The sequence below is a fragment of the Rhinolophus sinicus genome, chromosome 10, assembly GCF_057876585.1.
Source record: "Rhinolophus sinicus isolate RSI-liver-muscle chromosome 10, RSI-T2T, whole genome shotgun sequence".
Lineage (NCBI taxonomy): Eukaryota > Metazoa > Chordata > Mammalia > Chiroptera > Rhinolophidae > Rhinolophus > Rhinolophus sinicus.
In genome coordinates this window covers 18600240-18626168 of record NC_142510.1, presented here as the reverse complement: position 1 = coordinate 18626168, position 25929 = coordinate 18600240, and the positions used below count along the sequence as shown (strand labels likewise).

Genomic DNA, 25929 nt, shown 5'->3' with positions numbered 1-25929 from the left:
TATGGAATATTTCCGTCATGCTCCATGACCACCTTTAATGGGTCTAGTTAGGGAAATCAGATGTTCCTTTCTGGAAGCCTGGCTCTCCTAGCTTCTGGGGAACCCATTCAATGGGGCACATTGGTTCAAACCAGCTCTGAACATTCCATTCGCCTTCTAAGACCGCCTGCTCAGCTCCCATTCCCACCGAGCCTGACGCCTGTGCCAAAACCCACGAGCAACACACAGAGAAAACTTCTTTTGGCCTTGACACCACTAAGAAGTGATGGTCGCAGGCCCCCCTCACCCGGGAGAGAGACCAGTCACTATACCTAGGAGCAGGTTCACCCATCCCTTCTGACAACAGCAGTCAGGTCCCTGGATTAGAGCTTTTTCATACAAGGAAAATGTGTTAGAAACATACTCATTTAATGTGACAAATTCCCATGCACAGGAAAATTCATGCTGGCATCATGCCTGCTTCTGTAAAAGTTGGGTTGTCACTGAAGACGTCTGGCAGATATGTAAAAACATAAAAATCTTTCAAGGTCTTGGGAAGGTAGCACAGCCCCTGGTAACTTGCTCAGTCTAGTCCAGATCAATGCAGAAGTGATCCCCACAGAAGAGATCTGTAGGCTACGCAAGACCAGCCAGTGGGGCTAGAGATGAGCAGGAAAAGGTTATTAGGACAAAGGCAGACGTGGGGCTTCACCGCTGAAATCCTCCCCATTGAGTGTGGCAGTATTTTCAGGCTTGTTTTCCAGCATTTCTTTGTACTGACGTTTGAAGAAGCCAAGCTATGAGGGGAAGGAAATCAGGAGAATTGGGTAAGAGGGTTAGGAAGAAGCTGAGAGAGCAGAAGGGAACTAAGCGGACTTGTACTTGTGTGCCAGGACAATTATGGGAGCGACAGCTGTCACGTGTCCTGAAGACAGTGGTTATACACATGATCCAGAGCAGAAAGGCACAGATTCTGTGGTCTGCAGGCCTGCACCCGGCCTCCTTCCTGCCTTGCATTAGCCGCTCTGTATTATTATTTCAAAAATGAAGAACAGCCTCAGAGAGGTTGAGCAACCCGCCTGACAGAGCCACAGTTTGCACCTAGGCTTGCCTGACTCCATTGTATGGGTCTTCCTACCTGTGGGAGGGCTTGGGTTGAACACTGGTGGCGTCAAGTGGGGACAAGAATACGCACCTTGTACAGTGTGGCCGTGATAAGAGCCAGCAGCAGCAGGCCCCCCACAGAGCTGCCCACGATGAGGGGCACCGGGTTGTGGATCTCGTACTCCTCTAGCACCGTGCCCGTCTGCAGAGGAGGGGACCCCACCAGGAAGTGTCAGGCCTCTGGCTGCCCCAGACTCTCCCAGGTTCCCCGACCTTTCAGGACACTCCCGCTTCTCCACACCAGACTCCAAGGGGTGAGGTTCAGATGCACTTAGGCCACTGTCCCGCCCAGGGACCTCCGTCCTCCCTCCCTCCAGGCTTGTGAGCCCCCACCCACCCAACATCGCAGATTTAACCTCAGAAGCCCCCTCACCTGCCCGGCCACTGCCCACCCCACGGTCACTACCTGGGCTCTCAAAAACACCTCCTGTCCTGGGAACTGGGAATACACAGATGTGTTGAACGTGATTTCCGCCACAGTCACCACCAAGACCTTCTTCTGCAGTGTCTGCAAAAGGGAGCAGGACAGCGGGTGAACCAGCTCTAGGGAAGGCTCAGTGTAGAGACGTGTCCTAGCTTGAGGATGGGTGGGCCCAGACCCACCGGCACCACCTGAGCCTGGGGCCGGGACTCTGCTGCTGGGCCTGCACACCTGGCCGACCCACCTGGCTGACCCAGCCGAAGCTGAGGTTGCCCTTCAGGATGAAGTCAAGTTCCTCCTGGATGCCAAAGGAGGGGATGTCACAGCGGAACCTCAGGCAGTCAGCGACGGAGCAATTCTAGGGACGGGGAGGAATGAAGTTAAGGACGGTCTTAACTGAGGGGGAACCACAAGATGAAATAGTCCGTTAGATTTGGGGTGAGGAGATTAACAATTGCAGGACATACAAAGGTGGAAAATTAAGATCGTGAACTTTCCACTGGGCACTTACACAGTGGAAAGTTCGCAAACGTAATTGTCCAACCTTTTCGTATATCGCTCTGCAACCTAGCAGTTCACTGAGCAGCTGTTCCTCCCCTGGAAATGTAGGGTCTGTCTCACCAGCACAAGACTCCTTGCAATCTGGGCCTGGAAGTCCGAATGCTGGTGAGGTTCCATTTCTGACACACAGGAGAGACTCTAGAGACAGACAGAAATAGCCACTGAATGATCAAAATGTCTGTGGTACGAGGTGGGAGAAACTGGGGCTCAAGCCCTGGAGAATTAGGAAAAGCTGGCAGGCACCTGAGAAGGGGCCACCACAGCCACGTCCCACACTGCCACGCCGTTCAGCAGGACGGGAACCCAGAAATTAACACTGATGGCCAGATCTCGCTGGCTCAGGTTATTCACCTACAGAAAACAAGACAATATCACTGTGGTATCTGGAGCACCCCAAATCCCTCTTCTTTTCCGGCTTGAGCCCTCGGTTCCCCTCCACCTTTTCCCACCAGCTTTCAATGTCAGCAGCACCATGGCAGGGCCGACAAGAATATCCCCCAGCCTCACACTATACCGATGCTCGGCTTCTCTCCTGCTCTCATCACCAGATGCTGAGAAGTTGAAGTACTTGGTGGATTCTTCCTGACTGGAGAGAGAGGGCTTGTTGGTGAAAAATAGCCCTGGGACCATCCTGGGTGGTGCCCCAGCCTGCTGCCAAGGGCTCTTTTGGGACCAGCAGATGCCCCAGGGAAATGATGGTCACCACAGCAGCCTCAGCTTTGGCTCCTGTCCCCCACGCCCTTTGTCCTGGTCACCTACCACTGCTAGCTTGTCCCTTGATACCCTGGCTCTTTCGTATCCCTGTGACTTTGTTCAAGCTTTTTCTTTGGCTGAAATGTCCTTACTCACTCCCTCTTATGGAAACTTCCACTTAAAGGCCCAACGTAAACATCACCTTGCTTAACACTGAAACATTTCCCTTGGGAAAAAGGTATTCACATGCTTTCTCTAGATTGGCTTTCCTGGCAGATCCACGGTGGGCCTCAGAGGAGGCTCGCACAGGCTACTGCAAGAATAGCCTAAGGAGACTCAAGGGGATGATGGCTGGGTCACTCAAGAGACAATGGAGTGTGGATCCACTGGAATAAAAAAATAGATGTGGCTATCCTGGGTGGTTGAGTAAATGTGATGGAAGATGGCACATGAACACAAGCCCATGGAGTGGACATAAAAGTTCGTGGCTCCAGGTGGCTTTCCATCCATCTATCATCCACCCACCCATCCATCCATCCGTGGTCTGCTTCAGTAAGTGTTTACCCTGTACCAGGCTGCATGCTAGGCTCTGGAGATCCATCAATTAACAAGTCACAACTCCTGCCTTGTCAGACGCCCCCTCTCCCAGCTTCCCCACAGGTGAGGCTGTCAGCTTGATGAGTAAGAACATAGGCTCTGCAGCCAGACCACCTGGGTTCACATCCCAGGCCCACCACTGCTTGCTTCAGTTTAAGGCAAGCTACTTAATGTCTCTGGAGCCCTGTAATTTTTCCCTCTTTAAATGGGGGTGCTAACGGCAGTGCCACCAACAACGGAGTTGTGGTGAGATTTGTGGCACTGGCATAAATACTACAATTCACTTTTTTTCCTTCAGTATATTAGTCTTCCTCTGCTCCCCACCCCAGCCCTTTCTCTCTCTGCTTCCATGTTCCCAGCTCACAAGCTCCCAGTTCTAAATCTCTTGTCCTATTTGAGTAAATCACTCAGCTTTCCCAATCCCGAGAGAGGTATGTAGCATTGGCCATGGTGCTAGACCATCAGGGTTTCATCCCTGGTTCTGCCACTTCCCATCTGAGTGACAGGGGAAGTTATTTAAACTCTTGATTTCTTTGTTCGTCAAAGGGGAATAACAGTAACCATATCGTAGAACTGTTAGAACGATTAAATAAACATAAATACATGTAAAGTACTTAAAACAATGCCTGTCACATCCTAGGGATACATACCTGTAAGCTCTTAGTATAAGAGTCAGTATTTCCCACGGACAGAAGGGGGGAGGCTTACGTGGAGGGTGGAGGGGCCATGACACCCCTTGAGTCCCCCTCCCTCATATGTGCGTCCACAGCAGCAGCCAGCGCTGTCCCAACTGCCTACAGCTCTGGAGTGTACAGACATGTGGGCTCCTCGTCCTGCTTCCGGCTTGGCCTGCCCCGCTCCTCCGCTCACCTTCAGAACCCAGGCTTGCCTTTCTGGTGGCCTGCCTCTGCCTGGGGTGTTCACAGACCTTGCTAACAGCTTATCACATCTCCGCTCTTCCTTCAGTTCCGTAAAAAACTGATCTTTACTTTCCTCTGTGTGTGAAAGACCATGTCCTGTTGGGCACCAGTGCCCCACTTCAGAATCTCAGGAAAGCCTCAGTCTCAGTCTGGCATTTTAGCTTCTGCATGTCCGTGTTTCACACAAAGACGAGATTGGCTTCATGTGAAAGGGAACCTGCACCTTGGAGACACAGGCGGGCACGCACAGCAGTGGTGGGATGCGCGGGTCCCGCCAGAAGGCCAACTCGTCAGAGAAACAAGAATCATGGTACAGGCGGCCTCAGGGACGCGGCAGGTCCGGCTCCAGAGCACCGCGATAAAATGAGTTGGCTTCCAATGCCCATCAAAGCAAGGTTTTCACTACACTGTCGTCTGTTACATGTGCAATAGTATAGCGTTATGTCTAAAAAAGTGAACAGACCTTAATTAGAAAGCACTGTCTTGCTGAAAACTGCTAACCATCATCTGACCCTGTTAGAAAACTGGCGCTGATAGACTTTGCAGGACGCAAGGTCGCCACAAACCTTTAATTTGTGAAAAACACAGGAGCTGCAAAGTTCAATACAGTGAAGTCAGCCAAACAAGGTATGTCTGTGTGTGGTATACACACGGCTGGTCCCAGTATTCCCATGTGAGAAATCGGAGGGCTAGTTTCGATATAGAGTGGGCTGGCTGCAGCGGTGCTGGTCTGGGAGGAAGGTCAGAGGTCAGAGGGAAGGGCCAGGGAGGAGTCACCTGCTGATCACTGTGTAGACAGCGTATTTCACTGGGAGCCCCACCTGGCAGGTGGACTTGCTGGTTGCAGGCCTGTTATTCTCACTGGAGAGAGAGGGAGAGGCCAGTTGGGAAGGAAACCAGGAGAGGAGTCCCTGGCTGGGACAGGAGAGTGGCGGGTGAGGGGCACATCACAGCTGGCCTGGGCTCACCTGCTTGCATCGGCCTTCAGAATCAACTTGTCCCCCAGGGTGGCCTTGTAGGAGACATCAAATGTGACCGTGAAGGTGCCCTGAGAGAAAAAGCAAAAAGGAACGGGGATAGGGAAGGTCAGGGGGGAGCGAGGACAGGAAATGGGTCAGGACAAGGGAGGGAGAGTGACGGGGAGAGCAGTGACCTTAGCGCCCTCTTGGAAGAGGGGGTGGTTGACGCGACAGCGGGTGCACTTCAGGGGCTCGTTCCCAGTGGGCAGCGCCTCACATGCCAGGTGCAGTGGACGCTGATGGGGATGCTTCCAGGGGAGGAGAAGCAAGTCCACACAGTTACCCACATGCAGGGTCTAGAACAGTGGGGGCTTATAGAGAAGCAGGTGAAAGGACGGACTGTTCACTAAATAAATGGTCCTGGGAAAATTAGTCCACGCAAACAAAGGAAAACAACAACAGTCAAACACTGGACTCCTACCTGACTCCATCCAATAAGATAAATTCCAACCAGATTAAAGTCTTAAATGTCAAAAGGCAAAATTGTAAAGCTTTTAGAAGATAACATAAGGGAATATTTTTTCATGACCTTGGAGAAGGTAAAGATTTCTTAAACAAGATCCACACAAAAACACCAAAGATTGATAAAAACCAACCACAATCAAATTAAGACAGTCTGTTCATTAAAAGATTATAAAGTGACTGAAAAAACAAGCAACAGGGTTGGAAAAGATATTTGAACACATATAACTGGAAAAGGACTAGTAACCAGAATATGTGAGCAACATTTACAACTCAGTAAGAAAAAGATGGATAATTCAATAGAAGAAGAAAACGACTTGGAACTTGCTAAAAGAAGAAATCCAAATGATCAGGAAGTATACGCAAAGTTGCTCAACTTCACTAAAGAAATGCAAATTAAAACTGCAAGGAAATATTCTTACTCACCCACCAATTTGATGAAAATTTAAAAAACAGACAATGACAAGTTTTGGATTGGATAAAAAGCCACAAGACTCTCATACGCTGCCGATGGAATTGAAAATAGGTGAAAATGGTTTGGCTTTACTTATGAAAATTGGAGACACACATACCCAGTGATCCAGCAATTCTACATGCAGTATATGCCTTCCAAATATTAATACATTGGTACACACCAGAATGTGTGCTCAAGAAGGGTCTGGCCCAAATCAACAACTGCAATGACCTTCGATTGTAGAATGGATACATACATTGTGGTATAGTCAACGGGCTCTGTGTGGCAGTGAAAATGTTCTGTAGCCACATGCAGCAACGTGGGTGAATCTCACAAACATAATATTGAAGAAAAGAAGAATGACACACACACAAACATATAACATGTTTCTATTTATATAAAGTTCAACGACTGCAAAACTGACCCATACTAGGGATGTACTCACGGGTGGTAAAACTATAAAGAAATACAAGGGGTTGATTATCACAGAATCAAAATAGTGATTTCCTTTGGGGAGACAGTGAGGATGTGATGAGGAAAGGCACATAGTGAGAGGGCTTTTGGGGGTGCTGGCAGGGCTTTATTTCTTGACCTAAATGCTAATTGCATAGACATACACTTAATAATATTTGTTAAACTATACATGTGCTTTATGCATCTCCTCTCTCTCTCTCTCTCTCTCTCTCTCTCTCTCTCTCTCTCTCTCTCTCACACACACACACACACACATCTCATCGTAGAAGAATTAAAAGGAATCGACTATAACCCAGGGCAGGAGAGAGCTCCCGGCCAGCTGGAGCCCACGGGACTTACTGACCCGAGTTCCCGAGACCCGTCGGTAGGACAGCCCTGCTGGGTAGTAGAAGTTGATCACGGTTCCATAGGAGTCCTCACCCTCATTCCACACAACCACTGTCAGGTTGAGCTCCAGAGAGCCCCCCACCACCAGGGTCTGCAGGCTGAGGAGGAAGCACAAAGTGACGGCTCCTTTGGGGACAGACTGGGAATGGGTCAGGGGCAGGACAGGCCTGTGGGAACGCAGGAGCCGGCGGGGGGTGGGGGGGTGGGGGGGGAGGATAACATTCCAGTCCAAATCATTCCTTGTCAGAAGACAGCCAAAGGGAGCACTTTTCATCCTGAGAGGGTGGGAGACTCGCAAGTCTGAGCATCTGGGGTGAAAGGAGACGGGGCTCACTCACCCTGAGAAGCTGAGGTTGACATGCAAATCCTCCTCACACAGGCGATCTTGCCCACAGTTCTTCTTAAAGGGGAGCTGCAGCGAGACAGTCTGCTGTCTGCCCCTCCACGTCGCAGTGCTTCTCCAGCCCCTCCTTAGGGGTGCCCACCAACATCGAGTATTACGGGTCATACACCCCGCACCCAGCACTGTGCTGGACCGGCGAGGAGTGTGGTGTGTGTGGGTGGGCAGTTAGAACATCAAAGAAGGCAAGACAAGCTCCCTGGCCTAGGAACATAATCCAGCTGAGGAGTCAAAGCCAACTCACACTGGAACAACTATTCAACAAACACTGTTAAGTGTCAATAAAGGGACAGGTTCTGGGCTGGGGAGAGGGTGGAAATTAGAAACTACAGGGGAATTAGACCTGGCCCTTGCACTCAAAGAACCTAAGATGCCAAGAGAGCCACAGGGGCAGGTGCAGAGCGCGCTGGGTCCAGCTGTGTGATATTTGGCATGCTGTCACCATGACATAATAGGAGACCCGAGAAGTGACAGATGCTGAGTGTGGTTTTCAAATGAAAGGGAGAAAAGGCTGGAGCTTTGAGGAGCAGAACAGACCTTTGAAGTGAAGAGAGGACATATTTGCAAGTAAGAGCTGCGAAGTGGACAAAGGCAGAGGCCGGAATGAGAAAAGTGAGGAAGGGCCTGCAGAATGGAAACCACAGACTTTACGTGGGGATGAGGTGGATAGCCAGTGGGGACAGGTGTAGGGTCCAGGCCAGGCGGGTCTCGGGAACTGGGTGGTGGCATCAGAGTTTCTCAGGCACATGGGAGAGTGAGCATCACGCACCCTTGGGGCTCTGTCGGAGACTCACGTAAGCAGTGACGAGGTCCTCTGAGCCCTCCTCCAGCACGGGGTGAAGGTTCTGGGATGAGGGGATGGGCTCCCCCACCAGAGACAAGTTGAGGCGCAGGGCGATGGGGCTAACCACATCTTCCACGCAGCCCTAGGGGAGCAGGGCAGCTCCAGAACCCACTCTCCTCCTCCACTGGACCAACTCCCCACCGTCACAGTTTCCCAGCCAAGCCGTGGGGCTGGGTTCTCCAGCCTCAGGCTCCCCACCTTCCGCCCCACTGAGCGGGCACGCCAGAAGCCAGCCTGGGGCGCCTCCTCGCTCCCCTCTTCCCTTTCCCAGAACCCAAAGTCCTCACTGGTAGAAGCAGTTTCATGGATTCACAGTGATCCCCCAGCCCCAGGGTTTTGCTCCGACTTAAAGTCCAGTGCTTGGTCTCTTCAAAAACGGCACGAGAAGTCAGGCGGCCTGGGTCCAGTGCCAGGTCATACCTGACAGAGCTCCGCATGTCACCTAAAGTGGGAGAGGGACAGAAGCTAGAAAGTCAAAGAGAGCCTCGAATGTTCTGTTTTCATTTATTCAGGCCTCAATATTTGCGGAGCAGTGTCTACGGGCCATGAACTGTACCAGGTGCTAGGAACACACGTGGAGAAGAGGACAGGCAGATGTGGCCCCTGACCTCAGGAAGCTCAGTCTAGGACAGGAGGCGAGCACGTAAGACAGACGTCACAGTGTGACCGTCACAAGGGTGGGGCCTCAGGTATGAGGAGGCCTGAGGCTTAGAGATTTCTTCCAGGCCTGGGTGGGGCCTGGCTCCCACCTGGAGAGGAGCAGGAGGGGGTGAAGACTGGGAAGGAGTGTCCCTGCTTGTGGGAACAGTGGGTAAAGCCCAAAGGGAGAGGCTGGCACATTTACCAAAAGTGCATTGAGTGAGGGGAGTGGGATGTGAAAGGCTGGAGTGGCCAGGAAGGGCCATATCACGAGGGCATCGCGAAGAAGGAGTTTGGTAAATGCGACAGCGAGGGGGCTGAGAAGTGTTGAGCAGCAGAGCGAGGAGGCCAGATTTGTACTTCTCAGCGAATCACTCTAGTTGCTCTTTGGAGAAGGGGGGTGGTGGTGGCGGGGAGGCGAGGGGAGGCAAGGACAACTGTGGGAGCAGCTCCAAGTGTGGGTGGAAAAGAAACAGGTGGCCTGGGAGTGGGCAGCGGCCAGGTAGGAGGAGAGGGGTGGGCACACTCCAGATTTATCCTGGAGACAGAGCTCTAGGTCTGGCTGTGCGAAGAGCGGGAGAGCAGGGACCCAGGTTTCTGATACCAGCAGCTGGGTGGGGGTGTGAGTGACAGTTGGATTCCTGGGCCCATTCTGTCTGGGGGACCGGCTGGGGACCTCAGTGGGGTGAGGGCCTGGGTCCACTGGTGGAAACTCACCTAGATAGTCGAGGGAGATTTTGTGGATGGTGAGACAGACTGTGGCAGTGCCAGCTTCCAGGGGGGTGGGCACCTCCTCCCAGCATTGGTACACGGCCTGAACCAACTCGGAGGGCGTGAACCTGATGGCTACAGCCACGTGTAGCACCGGCTGGCTCCTAAGGGTCAGAGAGCTGGTGGGGCTCTGGCCTCTGGAAGGAACCCCAGGCTTGGGGCAGCCAGGTGAGTCAAACACACGGCAAGCAGGGGTGGGAGGAGGGGAGTCATCACCTGAGCAGCAGCACGTGACCCTGGGCCCCCACGGCCAGGTCCACCAGTCCATCCTGGGTGAGGTCCTGACCCCCGCTCAGTGACTGCCCAAAATACTGGAGCCTGGGGGTGAACTGGGAGCCTGCAATCCTCTGGCCAGAGAGGGAAAGGAGACGTGGAAGTCAAGGGGAGGTGATGAAAAGCTTTGAGAAGAAAGATTTGGGAAGGAGACTGCAGCAGAAGCGGATCTGACTGGAGAAATTGAAAAGGCAGATGAGAGTATAGGAAGGAAAGCAAGCAGAGGGGGGATCTCAGGGAGTCCAGACAGACAGGAGACTCTTTGGGGCAAACTCTTCAAGAGGGTGCAGGCTGACAACAAGAAAAAGGCATAATAATAGGAGAACAGATTTGCTCAGCATTTGTATGTGCATTCATAAATATTTGCCGAGTGTACTCCCATTGACTTATCTCTACAAGAAGCCTATGGAGCAGGTTTATCATTGAATGCTTCCTAGAAGGAAACTGAGACTCACAGATGCTAAGTCAGCCACTTGCCTAAGGCCACACCACTGACCTGGCTGGCCAGGACTTTACCTGGGGCTTGTGGTCTCTTAGCCACTAAGCTGCCCCCAACAGACTGAAGTCTGCTTTGGACCAGAGAGAGGAAAGATAATTTGTGCTTAGCTGGGCCTGGTGAAATTCAGGGATTTAAACCACTAAAAGGAGGGTAATGGCAGCTGCTAAGGCCCCTGAAAGGAGAGGTCACCAGGTGACTCTAAGAAGGAAAGAGGTGGGACTGGAAGAGGCTGAAGACATGGGGCCTACCTGGCTGTGGGAGGGGCTGATGCCCAGTCTAGACGTTCCATGGAACAGGTAGACAGCACCCTGGTTCTCCTGCTCCCCCGGGGCCCCGATGGCCACATCCGTCAGCCTGTCCCCATTCACGTCCCCCAGCACTGTCAGGGCTGCCCCAAAGCGGCCCCAAGGGTGGCCTTGCTCCCCACGGAGAATGACGTCACACTGCCACTTAGCCCTCTGCAGAACAAAACCAGTGTCAGGCTCTAACCCAAGCAACCCTCCACCCCACACCCAAGCCCCACCCAGGCCAGGTCTCATCAGCCACTCACCCCCCGGGGCAAGGGACACACAGACACCTGCCCCCCCCGAGTCGGCTCATAGTGATGGGGAGCCCCGATGAGGACCAGGTCGGAGCTGCCATCTCTGTCCACGTCCACGGAGCAGAGGGAGGCCCCGAAGTAGGAGCCGATCTGCAGGGCAGAGCTAAAGTCACCCTGCCTGCCCCTGCCAGAGGCACCCCTTCGGGGCCAGGTCCTGCCTCTCCCCAGGCAGCAGGACCTCCCCCCAGGCAGCAGGACCTCCCCCCATGAGCCCCGAACCCCTTCATCTGCCCCCTCTCCACCCCTGGAGACCCCGCCACCCTCAGGTTCCACTCTGGCTCCTCCACACCCCACCTGGGTCCCTGTGACTTCAGCCTTCGGCTGCCATTGCCTGGACTTCTGGGTGAAGATGACAACCTTCCCAGTGTGCTGATGGCGGGGGGCTCCCAGGACCAGGCTCTGTACCCCTTTCCAGAGCGCCAGTTCGGTGGAGTAACCTGAGGGGCCAGGCCTCAGCACAAAGGCTCCCCTCAAGCCCCTCCCCCAGGCAGCCCCTGCCCCACCTGTCCTCACAGCCAAAGCCTCTTCTCACCCAGGTAAGAGTCCCTCATGTCCTCATGCTCCTGAGACATGTTGATGAAGGTGGGGTTTGCATTTGGGGGGTACAGGAAGGCCCCTCCAGACCAGCCGAAGCTCCCCACAGCCCCCAAAGCGGGTCCATCCTGGAAAGAAAAACGGGTCCATCCTGGGCTGAGCAGGGCGGAGAGGAGAGGACAGCCATTCCAGGGCAATCCTGCAGCCGACTCCACTCACTACCTGGAATTGCCCCCCCAGCCCTCACCAGCAGCCTGTGTCCGACTCCCAAGGTCCTCAGTTCATGTCCCCTGTCCCCACCCTGTCCCACCCGCTCTGCCTCCTGGCTGGCTCTCCTCTGCTCTATCTTCTACACCGACTCCAGTTCTCCTCAAACCCAAATGTGCAGCCACCACCCTGCTGGCAAAACCCTGTGCCCACACCCCTTAGGAGGGCATCTAGGATCCAGCCCATCAAACCTGTGGAGTTAGCCTCTGTCCCATAACACGTCCACCCTCAGGCCAGACACCTCTCTGTCCCCTCTCTCTCTGGGACTCAGCTCCTCTCTCTGGAAGAGTCAGCCTCCAAGTCACCTGCTCTGGGGGCTTCCTTAGTTCCCTCAGGGAGTGACAGGCATTTCCTCCTCTGCATCTGTGGTTTACTGCCTTTTAAAACTTTTGATTGTGGATAATTCAGAACATATACCAAAGTAGAAAGAAGCGAATAATGAACCCATAAGTACCCGTGACCCAGCTTCGATGGTCAATTCATGACCAACCTTGTTTCATTTCTGCATCCCCCTCAGTCGCCCCCCAAATTATTTTGAAGCAGATCCCTTCGGATGTTTTGCATACACACCTCCTTTTGGACAAGGCAGGCTACATTGTCAGTCTTTGGTCTGCATGGTCTGGCCCTTCCCACCTCTGTGGCCATCTCCTTCTGTGCTGCCCTTGGCTCACTGCTCCAGCCATGCTGGCCTTCTATCTCTTTCCTGTAGCACCTTGTTCCCGCCTCACGACCATTGCACTTGCTTTTCCGTCTACGTAGAGCAAGTTCTCGCCAGCTTTCTCCAGGGCCGGCCCTTTCTCCTCATGCAGCCTCACTTGTCACTCCTCAGGCTGCCGCTGATTACCTCTCTCCATCCCAGTGCGACACGTGAACGTCTCCTCTGTTGCCTGTCATCTCCTCCCCTGGCTCAGCGCTGGCGAGAGCGGGAAGCTTGGCCACCCTGATCTCTGCTGTGCCCCCAGCACTTACTTCTACTGCCCTCGGTCTGCCCCCTGCCATAGGGGAGCCCGAGGATGGGCTCTGCGTTCTCGTTTCTGCTGGGTCCCAGGTGCCGGCAAGTCCCGCCCAGGGTTAGTCCTTAATAGCTATTACCAAGCTCCCGCTCCACCCACCGTGGTGAGCACTGAACTGAAGCCTTTTTGTGACATCTCATACTGGAAAGAGCTGCTTGTCCTCGATTGGGTTCCTGTGGGAAACAGGTCACTTAGGCTCCAAGGGCTCCGAGCAGAGCAAGGAGAATGTGGTCTGGGGATTGGGGACAGGGAACAAGTTGGGGTGAGCTGTGTACAGGGACTATTGGGGAGGGACCTCCTCAGTGCCGAAGCCTGTTCCCCAGTTACCCTCAACCGCGAAGATCTTCTCCTGCAGCTGCTTCAGGATGCTGCCAAGTGCTGTGAAATTGTTCACCTTGAACACGTGGTCCTGCGAGGGGGCGGAGCCAATGGTGGCCAGCTCCTGCCTGGCGCGGGGTTCCTGAAAAGCGCTGCCCACCTGCAGCGGAGAGGCAGGTGAGGAGAGGGAGCCCAGCAGCCTGTCAGCCTGGGCAGGTGCATGGAGGCCGGCAAGCGAGCGAGATGACGCACCCCAATGGCATAACGGATGATGCCGGCTTTCTCAGCCTGGGGGATGACATCCCTGTATTCCCGGGAGTCTTTGTATTTCTGTCCATCTGTGATGACGATGAGAATCTTCTTGGAGCTTCTGCGGGCCCCATTCTTCCAATGAAATAGTTTAGTCCTGTCGGGGAAGAAAGGGAGTGGACTCTCCTGAGATGGGATCTATTCTGGGAAGAAATCGTTTGCAGCATGAGAAGCTCATCTGGACAGACTGAGGAGTCCTGGTCCCCTCAGACTCCGTTGGGTATGATCAGAAATTAATTCGGCCCTTTTTGAAAGTCGTACTGACAATAATTAGTAAGACCAGTAATGAAGGTACTCATACGCCTTGTTCCTAAAATTCCATCCATATGGCACCTCATTCCCAGGAGGCAGAATGGTTTGGAGCAGGAGTGCTGGAGTCAGGCACTCTTCGGGCAAATTATCTCAGCTCTCTGAGCCACTGCTTCTCCCAATATTTGAGAATAATAACTGTGCCACAGCTGGTCTCCAGAGATGGCCCCGGGAGCCACACTACACTCCCTTCCCCTACTGGACTGGCCTGCAACGTGCTCTAACCAGCGGCATGCAGTGGATGTGACACCATGCCCTGGGCCATGGGCCCAAGAAGCCTGGTGACCACATGGACAGAGGGGCCCGGCCATCCCGACTGAGCCCAGCCTTTCAGCCAGTCCAGCCAAGGCCGCAGCCAGGTAATGAAGGTCTTACGTTCTGGCCTCTGACGCTACCTGACCACAGCCACACCAGAGACCCTACGCAAGGACAGCTGAGCCCCAGGATTATGAAAACTTAACAATTACAGGGTTGTTGTTTGCACCATAATGATACTGGCCAAGCGAGTAGCCCCCCAATCCGTCCCCCGAAAAACTTTTAAGTTTTCTTTCCTACAGGCATTTTAAGTTTCCCTTTCCTTAAGTTTTCCATCCCCCAGTTTCTTAGCTCCCTAGTTCCCGATCTTAATCACCTTTCAAATCAGCTTTTTCATCATAAACAGAAGGTTGTTCCTAACCTGAATCATAGGAAGTCCCCTGCCCCCTGCTCCAGGCCCAGCTCCTGGGTGAACACCGCCACCTGAATGACCAGATTAACCAGAGGAGAATATCACAGGCTCCATGAAGCTAAAAAGAATTTCTATCCCACAGCCACTTTGCGTCGATGGCTTTGGGTCCTGCTTCTTGGGCCAACACTTTTAACCAAAATCTATTTTTCCTCATTTAGGGGCCTTGAGGACGCAGAGGATACCCCAGCAAGATTACCAGTCCCAACCAAAGACACCAACATGGTCGTCCATGCAGATCTCGAGACCCCTTCCTCCATCTGAGATCAGATAGGGCAAGAGTTCTGTGACTCCCCCAATAGGTAGGGAAAGTTCTACGCCCCTGGGCAGCAGGGCCTGAACTTCCCATAGAGATTTTATGGGGATCACGTCTCTCAAGGGGAAAACAAGACAGGCAGAGACAGGCATCGGGTCTCTGCTTTCCTGCGCAAGCCACAGAATGCGACTGCCCAAAAGACCTCCCCTCTCCACCCAAAACTTCCCCTTTTCCTTGAAATAACTGCCCCAATGACCTGCTCTAATCAGCGGCACGCGGTGGATGTGACACCATAAACCCAGTGTGGGTTTCTCCTCCTTTGACAGTTTACTAGACAGAAAGAGTCAGTAACTCCCGGGGTTGCCCAGACAACAAGCAGGGAGCCAGGATGGGAAGCCCATGAGCTGTCTGCCCCAGGTTGGCTCGGGGTCCAGCCAATGTAAGGCCAGGCACAGGGACAGCACAGGACAGAGGAGCACTGTCCTTTATCAGTGGGAAGGCAGCAATGGAGGAGGCCAGAAACACTCCAGGAAGGACTCTGCCTGCAATCCCCCTTCCCTCTGTGAGACCCCCCTGTCCCCCGCCCCCCAGAGCCTCTCAGCTTGGCATGGGCTGTGTGGAGGCAGGAGGGGGACTTACACCACTTCCTGGATGCCCGTGGCTGTGAACGTCAGTCCACTCAGCTGGACAATGGGGTCCACCAGGCTCTGCGGGCTGGCGCTGGCCTGGAACTCAGCGAAGGTGAAGTGGGTCTTCAGGATGTTGGAATATTGCATCAGTGAGAACTGTGGGGGCCAGGAGGAAGGCTCAGGCTCAGGAACTGGGGCTGTCGTCTCTGTTTTTAATAAACTTTTTGTTTTGGACTAACTTCGGGTTTCCAAACCATGTTCTATGTGTTTTTCAGGCCCAACAAATACTGGCGTGCCAAAAAAATGTATACAAGTGGACCCTTTGGTCAACGTTGCTCAAGCAGTCATTCACCGTAATCAGAAGTGTCTGGACACTGATGGGAACCACTTTGAGCACCTCTTGTCATTGCAGAAGTGAAACATGACTTGTATTCATCTTTTGTTATCAGTATATATTGACTATTACAATTTTAATACTGTTTTCCTTTCTTAAAATGTGTAGACATTTTTTTTTTGGCACCCTCTGTAAATACTGAAACACAGAAGGAAAAAAGTGGCCCAAAAAGAAAAACGGAAAATTGAAATCAAATAATGCTTCTTTCATAGTTTACAGAGAATAACCCTGTCAATCACAATATTTGTTAAACTTAAATTTTAAAAAAATTGTAACACGAGAAATCAATTTGTAGGCTATATTCCCTCACTTCTCAAGAATCTGTCCATACATATGCACTAATGACTGGGAAATTAAATAATAAGATAAAGAAATCAGGTGTCACATAAAAAGCATAACAAAGAATCATCAATTATTTGGCCAAGTTAAATTTCATAATTTAAGTTCAGTTAAATTATTTTACAATCCTCCAGTGCTTGTAAACAGCAAAAACATCTATTTTTTGTGGCATGCGGGGACCTATTCAATGCAATGGGGGGATCTCCAAGGGTCGGGCTCAGCTCTGCCCTGTGCTGGGACCTTACCTTGACCCTGGCACAGGCCCACCGAGCCCACAACCCAGGGAGATGCCAGAGGAGACCCACCCCCAGAAGCAGACCCGCCCCCAGAAGCAGACCCGCCCCCAGCCCACTTCTCAGGCCTGGCGGGCTGGTCTTCACCAGGGTATTGGTGCCCTCAAACTGGCCCATCACCGCTCTGACAAAGCCCTTCATCTGCTTAAAGTCACTTTGGTGGATGCTGCCAGAGCCATCAATGAGGAAGGCAATGTCCATCTCTTGATTTGGACACTCTGCAGAGAGGGAGGGAAGAATGAGACACACGTGTGAGTCCCAGCCGTTTGCTGGGGCCCCGAAAGCCTTCCTGGTCCAGAGTCAGAGGGCCGTCCTTGGCCTAGGGTCACTTCCCACCCTGTTTCTAACACCCTCCCCAGAGGAGACTCCATCCTTCTCCCCTCATCTGAGCCCCTGCTGCTCCCCTCTTCCCTCCAGGTCTGACAAAGGGGAGCAGGAAGACGAGGACAGGGGCCCGGTGGGTTCCTCATTCATTTCACCAACAAATATTTTCGAACACACGCGGTCAGGGTGTCACAGACCGCAGGGGAAGGCGGTTGAGCCAAGTGGCTGACTGTGCCTCCTGGAGCCCGCATGCCGGGCCCAAGTCCCAGTGGCACCACCTGCTGGAGGTGCATTCAGGCAAGTTCTGGAACCTCCCTGGGCCCGTGTCCCACGTCTGTAAAATGGGGTAATCATAGTGCCTGCCACACGGCACTGCTGCAAGGATAAAAAGAATTCATATGTACCTAAAGCGCTTAAGCCACGGCCTGCTCCACAAGGGGCAGCTGTTACGCTGTCATCACCACGTGCCAGGCCCTGGTCCAGGCCCGAGGACATGCCTCGGGGGTGCTGGGCTGTGCCACCGAGACCCAGCCCCTACCAGGACAGAAGCGCCCACTCCAGCTGCAGAGAATTGGCTGTGAGTCCCTCCCCAGGAGTCACCCCAGTCAAAAAGGAGATACCTTGCCCCCGGGACACTGCCTGCCCCATGCCCCTCGCTCAACCTCCAGGCCAGGCCTCTGTCCTGAAGGCTTTGTGGGGAAATGTGATAAAAGACCCCCGATTTAAAAGCAGACGCCATTCTTGCCATGGTACCGTCCTCACCATAATGGAGAGCCACGTTCTAAGTACGTAACGAATAAGACATTTCAGATGGTCCCCAGACTCATGTCGGGGAGTTGTGGCCTGTGTGCAAGACCCGTTTGGGACCTCCCCCAGTGCTCCATATCGTGTCACCCCCAGGCGGCCACGGCATTGAGCAGTGACGCTAAGCTGTGGCAGCTCCTCCGGCATCCCGCCTGCTTCAGCAGCTAGTGCTGAGAAGAACTGGAGGGTCACCTCCCTCCCTGTTCCCTTGGTGACTAAGAAATGCAGCCACAGCAGGCCTGGAAGCCCTCAGGTGCTCCCCTTCTCACCGGGGTCCCTCCACCCCCACCCCTCACATCCTCTCAGGCCCAGCAATTTCCCTCACAATGTCACTTCTGTAGCCCCTGGGCCTCACTGAGCATCTTCTCAAAAATGACCAGTCAGTCAGGCCCAGCTGCCACGTCTAACAACGGGAATGCACCTCTCTGAGCCTGTTTTCTCGTCTGTGAATGGGGATCATCCTGCCCGCACCCCAGGATCCTGTGAGGATGCCACCGGGAGATGCACCCCCGGCACCCGTCCTTCCCACCCCTGCCCCAGGTTCTGAGCTCACGGCCCATTCATCAGCCATTTTCTGAGCCCCAGAGACGTCAAGAAGACATTCACCTCCTGGCGTTTCAATGCCACATCTCCTGCGTGGACTGAACACACATCCTAGGCAGGGCATGGGAACCCCAAAGCCGGGAGCACTCGCCGGCACTCTCTGTTCCCTCTGTGGACTCTGCTCTGTTTGTTCTGGGGGCGTTTCTGCTCACCTCTCGCTAAAACCCCACCAGACCTAGCATCGTAGCTTCTCTGGTCCAAAGCAGTTCCCAGTCAGCACCTTGAGGGGCCCCAGCCCTTACTTAGGGGGGCCTCTCTGATGCCACAGATGAGGCTGTCTGTCCCTTCATCCCAGCCCACAGGCGCTCCGCTAGACCCGTCCTAACAGCCATCTCGTGTTGTGCGCAAGGCAGGGCTCTCAGCACTTCGTCTGTGTTACATCTTAATTCTCATAAGCGCCTTGATGATTTAACCCATTTTACCAACGAGGAAACTGAGGCCCAGGGAGTGAGGCCACTTGCCCAAGGACACAGGAGCTGAGTTTATGCAGACAGATGGTGCTGCAGCGTCCCAGGCACCACTGTCTGTGCAGGAGAACTGGGTTCACTTTCCACAGCCCCATCGTTGCGCCCCTTAGAAGGGGAACTAGTCGGCAGAGTACTGTCAGCTCAGCAAGGCACCATCCAGAACCGCCTCCATCATCCTCATCACACATTGTCACCAGCCGAGGCCCTTCCTCTTCAAGTCCAAGAAGTGTCCCTGCACCTGCTGACAACTGGAGACCCCCATGACCCCTGCAGCCAGCACACTGGGTTCCCTTCTGCCCCCTGAAACTTTCACCCCTCGACCAGCTTAGGGCTCCTGCTGCCTCCTGCCAGGACAGACCATGCTTCCAGCCCCCTTGGGCTCGTGAGGCTACTGGGAAGGTCACCTCAGACGCGGGCCTCACGCTCTGCCCATCCTGAGAGCCCACCCGTGCTCCACAGAGAATCCATGTCCCTACGGACCGACCTGGCTCTGCAGCAGGGAGTGTCCGGACGCTCTGCAGGCGGGAGTCCAGCAGGAGGCAGGCTCCCTCTGTGTACATGTTTTCCGCACAGGCTCTGTGTGCTGTTGGGCCACAGGCCTGGGTGCAGAGGCCAGTGTGGGCAAGGGGCCCGGGCACGCCCCCTCGACTCCCCCAGCCCAACAGCCTCCTCTGGCCATTCCCCTCTTGGCCCTCCTGTGACCCAGAGAAACTCACCAGCAGCTGGGAGTGGTTGATGGAGGCTGCCATGGACAGGCCCAGGGACATGTTCAGGGTCCCTGGGGGTGCTGAGAGGGCAGATACACATGGTCACCCTAAGGCACACCCTCATTTGGGGGGGGCGGATACACATGGTCACCCTCAGGCACACCCTCATTTGGGGGGGGGCAGATACACATGGTCACCCTCAGGCACACCCTCATTTGGGGGGGGCGGATACACATGGTCACCCTCAGGCACACCCTCATTTGGGGGGGGCGGATACACACGGTCACCCTCAGGCTGGACCCTCATTTGGGGGGAGAGTCAGGCTGGAGGCCAAGGAGGGGCACTCCGGGGTGGGAGGGGTGAGGGTCCCAATTCCTGGGTGGAATCACTCACTGTGAAGTGAGACGGGCTGACACAGGCCGGTGGCAGCATCACAGTTGTACAAGCGTCCTGTTTGGTTGACCACCATCACCTCCAGGGGGGCCCCCACCACAAGCCTGGAGGCACAACCATGACAGACAGTGGGGGGGTGCACAGGGCGCTTTGGGCGTGTGAAGAAGTGAGACTTGGCTCTTGGCATTGAGCACTCCAGGCCATTAAAAAATCAGGGCTGAGTTTAACCCTGGGAGCGCGTGTGCGTGCGTGCGTGCATGTACTTATACACATGATTTGGGTTGTTTTTGTAACCTTCACCAAAAAGAAAACTATTCAAAACAATAAGAAAGTATTTCCCAACCATGGGTAAGTGCATTTTGCTTCTGGGTACCCTCATTCTGAGTCACCCAAGAAACAGATCACCTCAAGTTAAATACAAGAATGTCTTGAAGCCATAAGCTTTCAAAACAAATAGATAATTCTATAATTAATTAAACAATAATAGAATATAAGTAATTTAAATTGGACAATTTAAAACAGCTATATCAGAACCCATATCTGTACCTATAGTCGTATTAAATGCAAGGAGTTTATTTGCAAAACTCCTTGAGAGAATTTTTTAATTTTGGAAAAATTTTTATCACTGTCAACAACCTCCCACTTAGGTGAGAAGACTAGATAAACACTGGTGTATTTTAATTAATTAGCCAAGCAAGGTTTAGTGAAATTGGTATTTATAGGTTCCTCCTCGAGAGCCATTCCTTTATGGATAGCTGGAATCCCTGTGTCTAAGCAGATGCAGTTGTCTGGGACCTGCTGGTCTAAACGCATGAACTAACATTTAGTCTTAAACTACTCTTCTGCATGTTTTTTCCTTATCACAACCCATCCCTCACACGCAGACTCAATCTTTTCAGTATTTGGGGTACAATTTAGCAGAAACCAGCAAAAAGAGTAAACGTGTAACAATCAGAATGTCATCCAACATATGATCTGCCTTATTATAAATACTAGTGAACAGTGATCAATCAATCAATCGTTTTATATTCATTTTTTTAAGATAGAGGGCTGGAACACAAATGGATGGGCATGGAAGAGGGACAGTGGCCGTCTCTGGATTTGCTGGGCTTTGGGTGATCAGAGGGGCCCAAGAAGACCTGGGTGGGGGAGCTGGAGATGGAGTCCACGTCAGTCTGGGTAGTGGATTCCCAGGAACACACACATGGAAAAGTCCACCGAGCTGGACTTTTGGATTTGTGTTTTTCAGTCTAGGTGTTATATTTTAAACCAAACAAAGAAAAAACAAAAATGTGGCACCTGGCCCTTGCTTTTCTGTCCCTAGCTTGCCAGCTGGGTGGGGGAGTGGGAGGGACGTGTGCGCCTTTGGAACTCTGCACACGTCTTCTTGGCCACCTGAACCTCCCTGAGCTCAGGCTCGTTGCCTGAGCCTTCCTCTGTGAAGCCCTCCTGGAATTCCCTCCTGGGTTAGATCTCTCCCTGCCTGTGCTTCCCAAATGTTGGTTACGCTTGCATTACATTGTGACTTCAGCTCCTTGGGTCTTTGTCTCTGGGCCCTGAGAGCATGTACTCCTGGAGTCAGGGCAACTTGCCAATCCCAATGCAACATTAAAATGTGAGGCCTTTTGTTGATGAGAAAAAGGTTTTTCCTTTCTTTTGGAGTCTCTCCCTCTCTACCTGTCTTGGTATTTTCTATGTGTTATTGAGTGTCACACTCGCTTAGGTCTAAGGATACTCACGGGGCAAACTGGGCACAGCCAGCCCTGACCTTGCCCAGCTCATGCCAGGGGCCGAGGCTGGCAGGAGCCACTAGGTGGGGAAGTGGGGTGAAGCAGGAAGCTGAGACCCTTCCCCAGAAGGCAGTGGGAGGCTTGGCCGCTCAGGAGCCAAGCTCCAAGCCCCCAGGGCTCCTCCACTGTCCCATGAATCCTCACTTCCAAAACACAAATGCGAAGATTAAACTATGAATAATTTCAAGAGGGAGACTGCAAAACATTAATACAGCGCAGAGGCGAGATAAAGCCAGCCCTGCCTGGAGGGTAGATTCCAGACCTCCCTCCCAAGGCCACATCTGGCCCAGAGTTTGTGGCCCTTCCTGGGATGGTGAATGGTGAGTCGTGGTGTCAGGGGCCTCGGGCAGGCTTCCAACCTATGCTGCTTCTCCCCCAGGATACCTCTTGGGCATGCCCCGTGCAGCCACCTGCCTGTAGGACAAGGGGAGACAGTGAAGGGACTGGGCAGACCTACCTAGAACTGCCAAACTGGACCACACTCAGTCCAAAACCAGCTCCGTCCTCTCGGAAGACCTTGGGCTCTTCCACGTCCAAGTAGAATCCATGACAAGACACGAAGACTGAGGAGTATGAGAAGGTAAGGTGGGAGGGCAGTCAGAGAAGCTCCCCTGCTCTGGCCCCCTGATTTCTTAGGTTCTGGGCACCCACTCTGCGGTGGCAGCCTTGGTTTCCCACCTGCCCAGGAGAAAGGCTTCTCTCTTTTGTTTCCTGGTTTGCCAGCTGTGTGGTTCCTGTCTCTCTCCCTCCCTTCAAAATAATCAAAGCACAATGCACAAGACAACAATCCAGAGAACTGTCCCCTCAAGGACACATCAAAGGACGTCCACAATCTGAAATGAGGCCAGTCACCTCCTTGTGTGTGAGACGAGGAACGTCTTCTAAAGATAAAGTGACCACACAGTTTAGTATCGAAACGGGGACCTTCTGAGCTGATCATTTACACAGGGGAGGGACGCTGAGGCTGCCCCAGATACACCAGGGCATATGGTCACTCTACTTACAGACTGCCCTGTGCCATCTTCTCATTACACAGAGGCCCCTAAGGTCCAGATGGGAGAACCCACTTAGAACGCTGATTAATCATTTGAAATCATGCGTTTCCCGGGTCACTCTCCCTTGGTGTCGGGCTCTACGTGGGCAAGGAATGCGTCTGCCTTGTCTCGGTGCCTGGGGCTGTGCCTGGCCCTTAGCAGGTGACTAATTTCTGTTTGTTGACTGGCCCAGAAGGGCAGCCGCCGGCACCGCCAGCAGCCCAGCGCTCCTCCTGCTCCTGGACCCACGCATCCTCCTCCCTGCTGACTCAGCTCGAAAGCCTTAGGGGAAAAGCTCCTATTTCAAGGGCTTTTTCTGACTCCCCTGTAGCCAAGCAACCCCCTTTCCTCTCCATTCCTCCCGGAATTTCCATCTCTCTCTTGGGATCCGTCAGGGACTGAGGAGCCGACTCCCTCCCAAGGGAAGAGAAGCTCTGTGGATGCCACATACCGGGCTGGGCAGTAACAGGGTGGGTGTGGGGGGGTGTCCGGACATCTGAGCCCCAGGGTTCTGGGAAGAGGCCAGATATTCGGGGTTCTGGGACCCTACAATAGCCAATAGCAAGGGAGCCTCACGTCCTACGTCTTCCTCTCAGAGAACGATTCTGATTCTGAGCCTAAAAGCAGCCCTGATGATCTGACAAGAGGTAGGGTACCAAAGATCTGACTCAAGTGCCTGAGGGGCTAGGCAGGTGACATTGGTGAGTCACGTGGGTGGGTGTAAGCACCACAGAATAATGGACACTCAGAGTGTGGCCTCTCCCAATGGGGCAAGCATCACAAGGCTCCAGTGCCCAGAACCACCAGACCTTGCCATTTCTCAAGAGAAGCTGGAAATCTGGATTTTTGTGTGAAATCTGATTTTTAAATGACACGCAAATGTGGTCCTAATACAGTTTTCTATTTCTGGAACATTCTCTTGGCAATAGCGGGACAGCCAACCTGAGGTCAAGACGTGGGACCAACACAAGAGCCAGGAGATGGTACCCAGTCTTTTCCCCTCTAGTGGCTTCTGTGCCCCCTCCAGGGGTGGCTGGGGCTGACTCCTCTCACCTACAGAGTGCCCCCACCCAGCGCCCCCCAGGAGGGAGGCAGGGATGCTTAGGGAACACGAAGAGGCAGGTCATCACCTGCCCGAGCCTCACCCACCAGCCCACCTTCCCTCATGTTTGCTCAGATCACACCCTCCCAGATTCCAGGCCAGACCGTGGACACTAGGCCCTCCCCTGCCTTCAGCTCCTTTTGCGAGCTGTGTGAGCTGACCACAAGCCCCCAGCCTGCCTCACCAGGTAAATACCCTCCCCCGAGGCTTCCCCAGCACTGAGGGCCCCACTCACCACCCAGGAGGAATGTAACACCAAAAGCCATCTCTGAGCAGTGCATCGGAGGAGTGGACAGTCAGGCACCAGAGCCCTGGATGGCACTCAGTGGCTTGGGAATGAGTTAGAATAATGACTCACGGCCTTGAAGTGACAGGAGGAAGGGCCTATTGAGGAAGTCCTTGGTTAATCATAGAACAGAGGCAAGGGCAAGAGGCCAGAGACACCCTGGGAGAAACCCCCAACTTCTCCCCCCACCACCACCTCCAGGGCATGGTTGTCCCAGAAAACCCCTCCCCCAGCCCTTGAGACTCAGTGAATACCCAGGGGTTAGCTCTCTGGTAGGTCCCTGGTAGGCTTAGAAAGCAGGAAGTGGAAGTGGGGGAACAGGGGGATGCAGATGGATGGATGTGAACCTAGTGAGGGGCAGACCACCCCTCAGGCAGCAGGGGTTCGGGGCGGGGGAGGGGAGGCATGGGGGAGGGTACTGGTTAACAAGCAAACCCCACTCAGAGGAGAATGGATAACCAGCTGGTAAATACATACCATGCATTCACTAGTCAGCAGTAAGTGACAGACAATGTGTATCAACAGGGATGAATCTCAACATTAGCATAAGTGAAAGAAACTAGACACCAGGATGCATAATGTATGATTCCTCTCGTATGAACAGATAAAACTAACTTATGAGGATAGAAATCAGAAGGGCGATCACCTCTGGTGCAGTGGGGAGGGAACTTCTAGCATTTGTTAAATTTAACATTCAGCACTGAATATTTTAGCATATGTTAAATCAGGGAGGGGTAGATACATGGGTAGAGGCTATTTATTCTCTGTTGTCTGTGTGTTGTAAAGATTACACAATTAAACATAAATGAATGTTTTGAAAGCCCATGAAAAAAATGTCCCATGTATAAAAACCCAGGCATAGACTTAGAAGGTTAAAATGTATGACAAAAGCCCTAACTATGGTATATTATTTTAAGTACAGATATGACTGCTACTTCTAACACTTAAAATATAGATTAAGTGTCAACTATAGACAATATAAAATAGTTTTCTAAACAAACATTTAGCTCAATTTACTTGAGGTGATATTGAATGGACAGAAAAATGAACAAGGTATCGGCAAGGTCATGAATAATGCCCTTGCAGAGAACGGCAGACTATGACTCCTCGCTTTCGGGCTGGTTTACCAACTTCCTGCAAAGATTCTTGTTAAAGAGAAAACCACAGGCCCAAAATGGCATCACTCATGCTAAAAACCTAGAGTTAATACCTGATTTACCTGCAGTTTTGACCTCTCTCAGAAATGTAATCTTAAATCAACCAGTCTGGAATTTTCTGGTCAAGCACCATTAAGATAATGTCACATGGGCCCTCTCCCTCCCCCTAAAAGGAAGGAGAGGAGATTTGCATAAAACCCTTGCCTTCCCTGCCACCCAAAAGATGCCCTGGTTCAAAAATAATCCTTTCTTTTCTTTTTCTAGTAACTCCCCTGCCATATCCGTCTTCCAATAAAAACAATCCCTCGAAGCACCCTTCTAGTTACTAGGTGGGATGCCGCCTAATTCATGAATTACTTACTAAAGCCAATTCAATCTTCAAATGAACTCAGTTGAATTTTGTCCTTTCACACTGTCGAGGCCAAGTTGAGCGATAGCTTTCTCCCTCTGGTGCTAAGTGGTCTGCAGCAAACAGCACTCTGTCAGTTCTGTGGATCTGGGAACTTCTCTGCGTCTGGAACCACAAAATAATTATTTGATCATTTTCCTAAATCCAAAATGTAAATATCTCTTCATTTTCTCCATCTTCCTCACATTTCTTCTTTAGACACTGCCTTGAGTGATATCACATTTCACACATAATCTTCCATTTTGGACCTGTCTTCACAAGCAGGTCTTCAGGCTAACGTTTTGCTGATTTCAGCAACTATAAGGATTTC

At 52.6% G+C, this 25929-nt stretch overlaps 1 protein-coding gene across 9 annotated transcripts; it reads right to left on the bottom strand.

Annotated features, from left to right (window-relative positions):
• Positions 1 to 387: 387 nt before the first annotated feature.
• ITGAD (integrin subunit alpha D) lies at positions 388 to 25929 on the bottom strand. Of its 9 annotated transcripts, none has more exons than XM_074322611.2 (32): positions 25805 to 25929; positions 25572 to 25724; positions 24003 to 24151; positions 22089 to 22194; positions 19842 to 19945; positions 19458 to 19528; positions 19226 to 19340; positions 16631 to 16761; positions 15528 to 15673; positions 13543 to 13696; positions 13300 to 13450; positions 13072 to 13145; positions 11691 to 11820; positions 11453 to 11595; positions 11108 to 11248; positions 10806 to 11015; positions 10002 to 10132; positions 9732 to 9889; positions 8663 to 8817; positions 8326 to 8457; positions 7470 to 7543; positions 7088 to 7229; positions 5489 to 5650; positions 5304 to 5383; positions 5113 to 5196; positions 2633 to 2711; positions 2369 to 2476; positions 2186 to 2263; positions 1809 to 1922; positions 1550 to 1651; positions 1175 to 1285; positions 388 to 776 (listed from the first exon to the last, which is right to left on the bottom strand). In XM_074322611.2, exons 3-32 carry the CDS (start codon positions 24046 to 24048, stop codon positions 663 to 665), a joined length of 3546 nt encoding a protein of 1181 aa, XP_074178712.2. In that variant the 5' UTR covers positions 24049 to 24151; positions 25572 to 25724; positions 25805 to 25929; the 3' UTR covers positions 388 to 662. The 9 variants fall into 9 exon arrangements, 7 of the variants coding, with proteins under 7 accessions (XP_074178712.2, XP_074178713.2, XP_074178710.2 ...); XM_074322612.2 differs by having other exon boundaries at positions 5489 to 5602; positions 25805 to 25927; XR_012493064.2 differs by lacking the exons at positions 24003 to 24151; positions 25572 to 25724; positions 25805 to 25929 and adding an exon at positions 22310 to 22670 and having other exon boundaries at positions 2640 to 2711.

Excerpts from the sequence above, each read along its gene's own strand:
- ITGAD (XM_074322609.2), bottom strand. The coding sequence starts at position 22,571 with ATGATCAGCTCAGAAGGTCCCCGTTTCGATACTAAACTGTGTGGTCAC. Across the intron at positions 10,133-10,805 it reads TCAGCCCCTCCCACAGCCAG|AGGATTGCAGGCTCCCAGTT; the intron begins GTAGGCCCCATG and ends CTCTCTGGCCAG. Across the intron at positions 2,712-5,112 it reads GTCTACACAGTGATCAGCAG|TCAGGAAGAATCCACCAAGT; the intron begins GTGACTCCTCCC and ends CTCTCTCTCCAG.